At 59.5% G+C, this 11,745-nt stretch overlaps 1 protein-coding gene across 3 annotated transcripts; it reads left to right on the top strand.

Annotated features, from left to right (window-relative positions):
- Positions 1-603: 603 nt before the first annotated feature.
- Positions 604-10,761, top strand: PAOX (polyamine oxidase). Of its 3 annotated transcripts, none has more exons than XM_080822302.1 (7): positions 607-912; positions 1,439-1,925; positions 2,702-2,901; positions 4,589-4,841; positions 7,497-7,612; positions 7,985-8,142; positions 10,335-10,761. In XM_080822302.1, exons 1-7 carry the CDS (start codon positions 729-731, stop codon positions 10,476-10,478), a joined length of 1,542 nt encoding a protein of 513 aa, XP_080678428.1. In that variant the 5' UTR covers positions 607-728; the 3' UTR covers positions 10,479-10,761. The 3 variants fall into 3 exon arrangements, with proteins under 3 accessions (XP_080678430.1, XP_080678428.1, XP_080678429.1); XM_080822303.1 differs by having other exon boundaries at positions 608-912; positions 7,500-7,612; XM_080822304.1 differs by lacking the exon at positions 7,985-8,142 and having other exon boundaries at positions 604-912; positions 7,500-7,612; positions 10,335-10,760.
- The last annotated feature ends 984 nt before the right edge of the window (positions 10,762-11,745 follow it).

The raw sequence follows: 11,745 nt of genomic DNA, 5'->3' as shown, positions 1-11,745 counted from the left end.
GCCCCTCCCCCACCTCGCCCCTCCTCCAACTCCTCCCCTCCCCTCCGCCCCGAGCCCTCGCCCCGCCCCTCCCCCTCGCCCCGCCTCCAGACCCGCCTCTCCCACCTCCAGCCACGCCCCTCCCCCACCTCGCCCCTCCTCCAACTCCTCCCCTCCCCTCCGCCCCGAGCCCTCGCCCCGCCCCTCCCCCTCGCCCCGCCTCCAGACCCGCCTCTCCCACCTCCAGCCACGCCCCTCCCCCACCTCGCCCCTCCTCCAACTCCTCCCCTCCCCTCCGCCTCGCGCCCTCGCCACGCCCCTCCCGATCGCCCCGCCTCCAGACCCGCCTCTCCCACCTCCAGCCACGCCCCTCCCCCACCTCGCCCCTCCTCCAACTCCTCCCCTCCCCTCCGCCCCAGCCCTCGCCCCGCCCCTCCCCTCGCCCCGCCTCCAGACCCGCCTCTCCCACCTCCAGACCCGCCCCGCCCCCACCTCGCCCCTCCTCCAACTCCTCCCCTCCCCTCCGCCCCGAGCCCTCGCCCCGCCCCTCCCCATCGCTCCGGGCCCGGCTCGCCCCGCGCCCCCCGTCCCGTCGCCAGCCGCCCGGTGCCCGGACCCGGTCCCGCCCCTCCCCATCGCTGCGCCTCCAGCCCCGCCCCGCGCCCCACCTCCCGCCCCTGCCGGGTACCCTCGGCGCTCTCCGCGCTTCGGGGCGGCGGGGGCGCACGGAGACTGCCTGGGACGGCGCGATGGAGTCGAGCGGAGGCCGCGCGGAGGGCTCGGGCCGCGGCCCGCGGGTGCTGGTGGTGGGCAGCGGCATCGCGGGGCTGGGCGCCGCGCAGAGGCTCTGCCGCCACCCGGCCTTCCCGCAGCTGCGGGTCCTGGAGGCCACTGCCCGCGCCGGCGGCCGCATCCGCTCGGAGCGCGGCTTCGGTAACGGCCTCTCCCGGAACCCCTTCCCCGAGCCCATTTCCGGAACCCAACGGGTGCGGCCCCGGCTCTGCCGCGCCCGGTCCGGCCTGCACCCGGGGTTGGCCGACCCGGAAGCCTTGCCTGCCCCCGCCCCTCCCTTAATGAGGCCGAGTTCACCGGTGCCCGAAACTCAGCCGTCCCGTTGGCAGGGCCGGCCCCTGCCGGGGAGGGTAGCCTGTGTCTCTGCAGTCCTTCTGGTTGTGTCCCTCGAGGAGCTCCCCCTCCAGCCCCCGGGTCACCCCCAGGCACCCCTTCTGCCCCCGTGGCGGCTCTCTAAATGTCCTCTGAAGGCAGGCGCAGGCCAAATGTTCCGCTTAAACTAGGTCTGAGCAGGCCCTAGGACTGTAGTCTTCGGGGACTCTGTGTCCTCGGATCAGGCTTTCAGAGCATGTTTGGGGAGGGCCGGGCTGGTGCGGTCCAGGAGAAGGGCTCAGGGTTGGCCTCTGTGGGGAGAGAACCTCCAAGTCTCATCTGCTGCCCCTGCCAGGTGGTGTGGTAGAGCTGGGTGCCCACTGGATCCACGGGCCCTCACAGGGCAACCCGGTCTTTCAGCTGGCTGCCAAGTACCAGCTGCTGAGGGAGAAGGACTTGTCAGAGGAGAACCAGCACATCGAAACTGGGGGTCATGTGGGCCTGCCCTCCGTGTCCTACGCCAGCTCTGGGGTAAGTGTGAGCCGTGAGCTGGTAGTGGAGATGGCGAGTCTGTTCTATAGTCTCATAGACCAGACTCGGGAGTTCCTACACACGGCCGACGCCCCAGTGCCCAGTGTTGGGGAGTACCTCAAGAAGGAGATCCGTCAGCGCGCGGCTGGCTGGACGGAGGATGAGGAGACCAGGAAGCTCAAGCTGGCCGTCCTCAACAGCTTCTTCAATGTGGAGTGCTGTGTGAGTGGGACCCACAGCATGGACCTGGTGGCCCTCGTGCCCTTTGGGGAGTACACCGTGCTGCCAGGGCTGGACTGCACCTTTCCTGGGTATGTGCATGCCCCACCCCCGAGTCCGCCCTCCATGTGCCGCCTCCAGGCACCCTTGCCCCCCTCCACGTACCCCGGGCCTCTCTTCATGCACCCTGGGACCCCCTCCATGCACCCAAGTCCCCTCTGAGCCTGCCCCCCTTTATGGAACCCGGTCCCTCCCCAGGTACTCTGGTTCCCCTCCGTGCACCCCGGGACCCTTTCCATTTGCCTCAGGTTGAGCTTTGGGAAGTAGGGGAAGGGTGAGAGGGTCAGGAGGCCATTTGTCTTCCTTGTTTCAGAGAGGTTGCCTGTTGGTTTCTCTAGTTTTGCTCACTTGGGAAAAATAATTATTTTCAAGAAAAGGGGATTAAAAGAAGGCCGCACCTCTCACCACGCTTTCTTCCTCCCGTGTTTATGAGGCCTCTCACGCGCTGAGTGCTGTGTAAGGCTCCAGCCTCTGTGATGGGCAGATATCCCACCCCGTGGCGGGTGGCTGTCCCCCCACCGAGCGCTCAAGAGGCCCTCACAGGACTGTCCCGCTGGGCTCTCTGGCATCACCCCAAGTCTCCCGGCAGGGGTGGGCATTTGTGATCAGAAGTAGGGTTCCAGGCGGGTGGGGAGGAGGCCTTGTCCTCCCAGTTACCTCTGTTCGCTCACGCTCACCTGATCCCCTTGTTAGCCTGGGCAGTGGCGACCGTGTCCCCGAGGAGACCCTGCGCTCCTCCTGCCTTCCCGGCAGGGCCTCCTCGGACGGCAGCTCGCTCTGAAAACGCCCACACCTCTGTGTCTCCTAGGGGCTACCAGGGGCTCACAAGCCGCATAATGGCCTCCTTGCCGGAGGACGTGATTGTTTTTAACAAGCCTGTGAAGACCATTCGCTGGAATGGGGCCTTCCAGGAAGCCTTGTCTCCTGGGGAGACGTTTCCGGTGTTGGTGGAATGCGAGGACGGAGCCTGCTTCCCTGCACATCACGTCATCGTCACTGTGCCCTTAGGTGAAGCCGTTTCCCCTGTCGGGGTTCCCTTTGGTCGCCCACCCCCGGGGCCCCGGCAGCAGGCTCTGGAGGGCCGGGTCCGGGGGTAGCTCGCATTTTCAGTCTAGTTTCCAACAGGGTTATTCTCTCGTGTGTGTGGCAGTTGCACGCTTTGGCACTGAGTTTCACAGCGAGAGAAGACGCGGGTCTTGCTCCTTCCGAGGACGTTTACGGGGCGGCTGGGACGGCCTCCGGTTCACCCGGCTGGGCTTTCTCGGAGACGGAAGTGGGTGTGAGCGCCAGCTCTCAGGTTCCGTCCTGGTGTAATCAAGGAATGGGTCAAGCATATGGTTCTGTTTGAGTCTAGATCTGACACCCGAGACAGAAGCTCTTTTGGCAACTTGACAAAAGGTGAAGGCGGCTGCGCTGAGCTGTGCCTGTGCCGTCTCACTTACCCCGCAGCAGCTGGGGGCGTGTATGTCCCTGTCCTCTTGGACAGAGGCGGACGGCATGACAAGTTAGTTGTGCAGGTTCACAAAGCTGGCAGGGCCCGAGCTGAGGGAAGATGTGGGTTCCCGGGGTTCCTTCGGGATGGGATGCGGGCTGTGGTTAGCTAGCTCAGCACCCAGCTCCTTTCTCCCACACGTGCAACCACACTGGACGTCCTAGCATCGTCTTCTGCTGCTCTGTTTGCCGCCCCCTGCTTTCTCGGTTCATACGACTTCTGTCAATGCGCCCCAGTCCGCACGCGGAGACCCGTCTGTCTCCCCTCCCCACCCCCACCCCCCGCCGGCGTCTGTGTTTATGCACAGTTGCAGTGCTGCCTGGGGAGCCCCTGCTCTCACCAGCGGATGCGTCACTGTGTCTGCTGGTGTCGCTAACCGGGAGCGGGGACACCGGTCACAGTGCTTCTTTATACCGCATAGTATTTCCTTATACATGAGGGTCGTTGCTGAATATTCCTTAGTTGATGGAAATACAGTCTATTTTCACTTTTTTTGTTTCACAAAGCATTTTTCATCTGCACAGAAAACACTTGTGTGAATGTATCTGTGGCATAAATCACGGTGGTGGGAGCTGCGGGGCTGAGGGTCTGGGCAAACGGGACCGTGGTGGGGGGCATGGGACCCCTCTGTGGCCCTTGCAGCCTCTGTGGGTCTGCTTCCTCCTGGGCTGTTTGTCCTTTACTCACTGGCTTGCAAGTTATCTGTGTTGTAAGGAGACTGGCTTGTGCTGCAAACAGTCCATCTTGTCTGACTCTGGCCGAGAATTAAATTTTTTTGGCATGCAGGTTATTTTTCCCATGGCTTCTGGAGAGAGCCCGTGTGTCGTGATGCTTCTCTACACTATCCTGGAGCAGCGGGGTCTGCAGACATTGAGAGACAGATGGGTTTTGAAGTGAGACAGTGTCCTACAGAGCAGTTTGGGTGGGGTGTGACAACTGTCCCTGCCTGAGCAGGTGGCCATGGGGCCTTTCATGTCCCTCCACTGCAGTGTTGATCACTGAGGCCGAGTCCCAATGGCCAGAGCCAGCCCGATTTCTGGGAGCCCGGCTGAGCTGGGGCTGGTGTGGGTCTCGAGTGGACGTGGGCTCTGGATGCCTCCTTTCGCTGACTCCTCCGATGGGCATCTGGGTGGGTTCCTGTGGCGGTCAATTCCACTTTATGAGATTTATGTGGTGTAAGCTGAGTCCACTTGTGAATTCCAGGTTTTCTTAAAGAACATCTGGACACCTTTTTTGAACCACCACTGCCCGCTGAGAAGGCAGAAGCGATCCAGAAAATGGGCTTTGGGACCAACAATAAAATCTTCCTGGAGTTTGAGGAGCCCTTCTGGGAGCCAGACTGCCAGTACATCCAGGTGGTGTGGGAGGACACGTCACCCCTGGAGGACGTCGCGTCTGAGCTGCGGCACGCCTGGTTCAAGAAGCTCATTGGCTTTTTGGTCCTGCCTTCCTTTGAGTATGTATGCTGCTTGAGTCTCTCTGAGGACACGTCAGGGGTGAGCGATGAGGAGCTGGTTCGTTGGTCTTAGTTTGGTTGTTGATTCACTGGGAGGCATTTCTGGAGGATTTCTGGGTGGGATTCCAAGGGCACCCAAGAGCACTGATGACAGACACTGGGGCTCTAACCACTGCAGGGCTGGATGGAAGCCTCTTGCAGGCAGCCTGTTGGTGTGTCTTAGGTGCTGGAATGAGCTTGTGGCCGGGAGGGCGTGTTCAATCAGTAAGAAAGTGTTTACTGAAATCCCCAGGAAGCTGGGGTGTGTAGGTTACAGAAGGAATTTGAAACATGGAAGGGTCTGTAACTGGGAGACAGTATTCCAACCTGATGCAGTAATTGAGGAAACACCTTTGTGTTTCCTTGTAACTCAGGAATCAAAGACCCATCCGTGGCTAAGTTGGGTGGCTATGACGCATGGATCAAGCAGTCTACGTGGGCTCCGTGCTGACTCAGAAACAAGACCAGGAATCATTTAGGGACGGAGGGACGATTTTTCCCACAAGAGCCTAAGACGTAGCCAGTGTGTGATAGTCGATTGGCAGATGTGAGTCCAAGTTTCCACACAGAGACGTGGCAGGATTGGGGACCATATTCCGGGCCCGGAGGACAAAACGCAGGCATGCCTTCCAACAAAGCTCATCCCCAACAGCCAAAGGAGCTGGGTGCGTGGGGTCCTCCTACCTAGGAGGGGACCCGCACGTGTCCTTTGCACTGAAGATAAAGCGGACATCCAGGGGCTTGGAAAGTTACCCAGGGCTGCGGATACGTAGTGGAGCGGTGGCTGGCGTGCTCGGCCAGCTGCCCCATGCCGGGCTCTGTGGCCTGTGCTCAGGACACTGGTGGAGACGACAGTCTTCAGGACACTCTGTGGTCCAGGACGGTGGCCCTCACACTTTGTGGTCTCTGGACCCCGTTTCATACTCTTTAAAAATATTGAGGGTTCCAAAGAGCGTCCGTTAGGTGGGTTGTGTCTGTACATTTACCACACTAGAAACGAAACTGTTAAATTTAAAAAATTTTTAAAAAAGATTTTATTTATTTGAGACACAGAGAAAGAGAGAGAGAGCGAGCACACAGCAGGGGAGGAGCAGAGGGAGAGAGAGAAGCACATTCCCTGCTGAGCAGGGAGCCCGACTCAGGGCTGGATCCTAGGACCCCAGGATCGAAGGCAGATGCTTAACGACTGAGCCACCCAGGCACCCCAAATGTTTATTCTTTAAACTGAGTAAATCTATACCATGTTAGCATAGATAGCATCTTTTTTGAGAGGGGGGAGGGGCAGAGGATGAGAGAGAATCCCAAGCAGACTCCACGCTCCGCGCAGAGCCTGGCATGGGGCCCGGTCTCAAGACCCTGAGATCACGACCGGAACTGAAATCCAGAGTCGGTCGCTTGACTGAGCCATCCAGGGCCCCATTATACTTTTAAATGAAATCAAGTTCACGTTTATTAAAGAAAAATAACTATATTTCTAACACAAAGTTTAGCGAGGAGAGTAGCGATGCTTTGGCTTTTTTCCTCATCTCTTTACCGTCCGGCGTGATCGCGGACAGCTGGGCTCTCAAGGCTGTCAGAAGGTGTGGGGCCGTGTCTCGTTCCACTTGAGACGGATGAAACGTCTCGACCCAGACGCGCGGTCTGGAGAAGGGGCTGCGCTCAGTCTTCAGATGGTCGTGGGTGTTCTGTGAAACCGAAGCTAAGACGCAGTCGCTCCTCCTGGGTGAGGCACCGTGTGCAGGCTGGAAGCTCGTCGTGGACGTCTGTGCTCCGAACTCTGCTGCCTGCCCTGCACGTTGAGTGGGTCGTGCACCCGTCCCTAGCTTGGGCATTCCAGACACTGATCTGTTTCATGTACGACCTCAAAAAATTACGTTTATTAATATCACCACGGGTCTCAGGAAAGTCTCCTGGTATTGGGAACCTATCGAGCTGTTGGTGGCAGATACAAGTTTTCTAAAATTGTAATTTTTGCTTGAGTGCTTAAATTTCTTCATTGGCAGTAAATGCTTGTCGTTGTTTTCCTCGTGATGGACACATTGCTCGTTTTCGAGAACCTGCCTGCCACACAACCAAGCTTGAATACCGGCCGCGTTCTCTCAAGTAGAAACGGTGTTTGTGAAAGGAGCTACGCAGTTGGCAACTCCAGCTACCGCCCAGGGCTGTCCTGAAGACGGTGCCACACGAGCATGCAGCAGAAGTGCTTTGTGCCGGATCTCGTTTTGTCACGCAGAATGTGAGAGCCGTGCAGTCAGGACTCGAGATTTAATACAGTTAATGGCGTGCGTTGCTTCATCTAGGACATTCTCAAGTGAATTTGGCGTTTTTGTTCATTTATTTTTCATGGGGTGTGTGTCACGGAAGAACACCATGTGCTGGGCCCAATTCTGCGAAGGGACAGCCGTTCACTCCTGTGGGCCTTGCACACCAGTGTGGACGTTGACAGAGTAGAAACAGCAAACACTGTCTCGGCGTTGTGGAAAGGGTTGTGGCCTCACAGTCCCTGGGGGCTGGAACCCCGGAGGGTGGGCTGTAGGCCACACCTGCTGTCGGGGTACCGCAGGGGCTGAGCACGGGTGAGCCGGCTACAAGTCGTCTCAGCGTGTGTCTCCCCAGCAGGTCTGTCCACGTCCTCTGCGGCTTCATCGCTGGGCTGGAGTCTGAGTTCATGGAGACGCTGTCCGACGAGGACGTGCTTCTGTCTCTGACCCAAGTGCTTCGCCGGGTGACAGGTACGGAGCGTGTGTGGCCGGGCACCGTGGGGGCTCCTTGCTGGCCATCTCTGGACAGGAGCCCAGCTTTGCAAGAACAGAGCTTGGTGCTCTGTCCCTCCAGGGACAGTCCTCCTGCTGTGAGTGGGGTCACTCGGTTCTTATGTCTGAGGAACTGAAACGGCTTTGCAAACACTTTCCACTGCCTTTTTCTGTTTCTGGGTGTCCTGAGTTAAGCAAAGTGGTAAGACAGGGAGAGCTTCTGAGGAATACACTCGCGGTGAGGTTTTCTTCCTGGGTGGTTTCCTTCCGTTTAAACCGCGGGGTCTTAAAGGGAAGCTAGATTGGGGCCAGGGGTAGTGGGGCCACACTGACGGGCGTCTCTGGGCGCAGGAAACGCCCAGCTCCCTGCGCCCAGGAGCGTGCTGCGCTCCCGCTGGCACAGCGCCCCGTACACCAGGGGCTCCTACAGCTACGTGGCCGTGGGCAGCACCGGGGACGACATCGACCAGCTGGCGCAGCCCCTGCCCACGGACGGTGCCGAGGCACAGGTGAGGTGGGCGCGGGCGGGGCTGGGACCCCTGCACTGGGTCCCTGTGGTTTCTGAAATTAGGAATCGTGAAACATGCATTATTTTATCAGAATTTTACATGCACGTAGCCTAAAGCATCAGAAAATCCTGCAGTGCTGGTACGAATAACAAACTTAAAAACCACGGCGGCTGCCAAGGGCCTCCAGCATTCCCTTCCCAGGCCCTCGGAGCCAAGGCTCAGCTCCAAACACACCGCATCTCTAAGTCTCACATGAATCTGCCTCTTTTTACAAAACACTCAGCCGTGGAGAACTTCGGGTATGTGCACGAGCCGCCCAGACCTTCGCGCCGTGCCTGCAGCTTCAACGCTGTGCAATGGCAGCCGTGGCCCATCCCCCACACCATGGGATGACATCGTTTTACCGCAGACACCCCGGAGTGGGTCTCTGAAGACATAGGACGCCCTCGGAAGATGTGTAACTATAGCAAAGGTGTCCCAGTTAAAAATGAATGCTAATTCCTCTGTATGATCCAAAACTCAGGGCTCCGTTTCCCAAGTGCCTTATAATCTCTTCACAGTCTGCTTGTTCCGTAATATTGCTCCTTGGCTTTTCCGTTCTTGGCACCCCTGATGGACTCTCCCTACGGCAGATAGGGTTTTAGCTCTCTTGCCCCCTCTTCACTTAGCTCCGCCCCAGCCTCCCCACGTGTGGCGCAGCGCTCTTGGTAAGACCCCTGCTCAGGGTTTCCGTCATATGCTTGGCTCCAGGCCCCACGCACATCTGGCCGGAAGGGCGCCGTGGGTCCTTTCCTGTCTGGAGATGCGAGCGTGCAACTGTGCGAGACCTTGTGTGTGTGTCTGTGAGTCTCTGGGTGGGTGTGTGGAGGTGTGGCACGTGCAAGTGAGCGTGACTGCGTGCACGAGGGAGGGAGTGTGCAGGCCTCCGATTTCTGTACCCGTCTTTGCCTGGGCTCTGCTAACGCCTTCCGTCCTCTCTCGCCTCCTCCCCGCACCCCCGAGTCAGCTTCAGCTCCTGACGCACAGCCCTCGCCTGTCTGTGCCCGGTATCCCATGCGCCCCGTGTCCCACCTGCCCCATGCACGCACGTTCTGGAACATTTGTTCCAGTAGCTCCCTGATGAGGGGGTGCAGGGGAGGGGAGTTTTCAGAGGGAGTTTGCCTGTGTGGAAATGTCCTTCTTCTCCCCTTAGACTGCATGTTCCAGTCCTGCCAGCATGTAACAAACCACCCTAAAACCCAGAGGTGGGGACAACCACTTTGTTATGCTGACAGGCTCTGTAGGTGGGCACGTGGGACCATCTGTTTCTGTCCGTGACGTCTGGGGACGCAGTGGGGAAGACTTGACCTGTGCCGGGGTCACTCGGGGTTGGGGTGGGGGCCGTCCAAGGCTGCTCGTCTCACACGGCTGCCCTGGGCTGGGACACTGATGGGACCCCCTGCCTCTGGCTTCTGAGTGGCTCGGGCCTCCTCACAGTGCGGCCACGTGGTGGCCCGGACATTCCCGTGGAGGAGGCAGCTGCGTCGCCTCCCGTGGCCCAGCTAGGATGTCAGAAAGTGCCACTCTGCCACACCCCACTGCACAGTGGTCACGAGCCTGCCCAGATTCAAGGTCAGGACACAGACCCTGCCTCTCTACGGGAGGCGTGTCCAGGAACTCGTAACCCCATGTGAGCCGCACGTGGGGCGTCACCCCTAGTTGAGGGGCACGTCCCTCAGCGCTCTGAACACGTTCTTCGGCGCTGCTCTCGGAAAGCCCGAAGCCACTCAGCACCCTTCCTTTCTTACCTCTTAGGAAGCCTGGGAGCATCTCAGCGCCTGTTCTTCTTCTCGGCTGCTTCCCTCTTTTGTGGGACTTTGTTGTTTGGACGGGGGACAGGTCCTCATTTTTTTTTTTTTTAATCTTTTTCCCTCCTAACTTCCATCTCTCTGGGTTTTCACTCTGTGTTTTGGGTGAAGTCCTTAACATCACACCCCAAACCGTCTGTTGGGTTTCCATTTTGCAACTTCTCTTGATCACGGCAGTGGTTGCTGTCTGTGTTCCTGCTTACGCTTCCTGACCGGCTCAGAGCTCAGCGGGATTCGTGAACAATAAAGCCACATACTTGCCATCAGCTCTGCAGCCACAGTGAGATTCGTGTGGCTGCGGCCTGACGCCCGGCCCCCTGTGCTAACCCCGGCTTTTCCTTGCAGCTCCAGATACTGTTTGCAGGGGAAGCCACACATCGCACGTTTTACTCCACCACGCACGGGGCTCTGCTGTCTGGCTGGAGGGAGGCCGACCGTCTCATCGCTCTGCAGGACCCACAGGCACAGCTGCCCGGGCCCTGGCTCTGAGTCCTGCTTCTCCCCTTCTGAGCCCAGCTCTGCCCCTCCAGTGCCAGGGGGAGGCTGACACCATCCTTTCCTCTGACAGACAGTGTCTGCCCTGGCTTGAGATTTGGGGATGTTAATGACAGCCTGCCTTTTTTGGTGACTGGAGGAAGCTCTCATCTTTCATGTCCCCGAGTCTGGCCAGGGTCTAGCTAGAGCTGAGTGCGAAGTCTTCTTGGAGAAATGAGACATGGGAGGCCACCACGGCTGCTGGGGCAGGCACATAAAGTCTGTTAATGTCTCCGTGTCTCCTCCGTGTCTCCGTGTCACATCTGTCTTCGCCAGGCCCCAGGCCTGGGCCGTTGCAGGGCCAGGTGCCCCCCGCCTTGAGTTCCCTGCACACTGGGTGCTGTGGTTGCCCTTGTCCCTGGTGCCTCCAGACATTCCCGAGCTCTCACTGCCGGTCCCAGGACCACGCTGACAGATACTTAGTGGACACCAGCTGTGCGGGGCTGGGGGAGGGCCAGAGTGCGCGGACACAGGGCACCCCATCCTGACCTGGGGCCAGAGGGTTTCCAGAGGAAGTGAATAAAAAACGCCTCCAGAGTGCAGAGGGGTGGGATGGTTGGGGAGTCAGGGTGAGTGGGGGGCATGTCAGTGCCGTGGGCGTGTTGGGGTGAGTGTGCTGGGAGGCCTGGGCGCTCGGCTCAGCTGACCCCTTCTTACTTTGCTGCATTCTCAAAGTGTCCCAGGAATGGGTCAAAGTGCTGCCACTTCCCAGTTGAGGAGGGGACAGCATGTCTGGAGGTCAAGGTCAGCCTCAAGGCTGCCCCCGCAGAGCTCGGTCTTCTTCCCAGGACAGGCCCAGGGAGGCTGGTGCTGTGGTCAGTGGCACTTGGGAGGAAGGTGCGGGAACTGCAGGCGGTGGGGCTCATGGCCCTGCACCCACCCTGAAGCCAGCGGCTCCTGCCTCCCCTGGTGCCTCAGGCTGCAGCCTGTGATGGGCTCTGGTGGGGGCGGCGGGGAAGACCCTGGCCGCAGGCACGAGCCAGCGTGTCTGTGTGTTTGGGGGAAGGGTCTTGGGGCCACACCTGCCTGGGCTCTTCTCCAGTCCCAAGTCGGCCCCAGCGCGCCCTGCACGGACCACCTCATTCTTCCCCTCCCGGGTCAGACGGCCCCTCCAAGGGGACTTCCCTGCTGCTGTCCCGGAGCTTGCATGTGTGTCCACTGCTCTGTCACTCGAGTGTTTTGTGTGGGACACCTGCCAGTCAGCTGTGAGAAATCCGGAATT

This window comes from Martes martes (assembly GCF_963455335.1).
Source record: "Martes martes genome assembly, chromosome: 14".
Taxonomy (NCBI): Eukaryota; Metazoa; Chordata; class Mammalia; order Carnivora; family Mustelidae; genus Martes; species Martes martes.
Note: the sequence above shows the minus strand (reverse complement) of the source record. Positions and strands in the feature narration are given on the sequence as shown.

Coding starts and splice junctions, on each gene's coding strand:
- PAOX (XM_080822302.1), top strand. CDS start 729: ATGGAGTCGAGCGGAGGCCGCGCGGAGGGCTCGGGCCGCGGCCCGCGG. Junction 913..1,438: donor CCGCTCGGAGCGCGGCTTCG/GTAACGGCCTCT, acceptor TGCCCCTGCCAG/GTGGTGTGGTAGAGCTGGGT. Junction 1,926..2,701: donor CTGGACTGCACCTTTCCTGG/GTATGTGCATGC, acceptor TGTGTCTCCTAG/GGGCTACCAGGGGCTCACAA.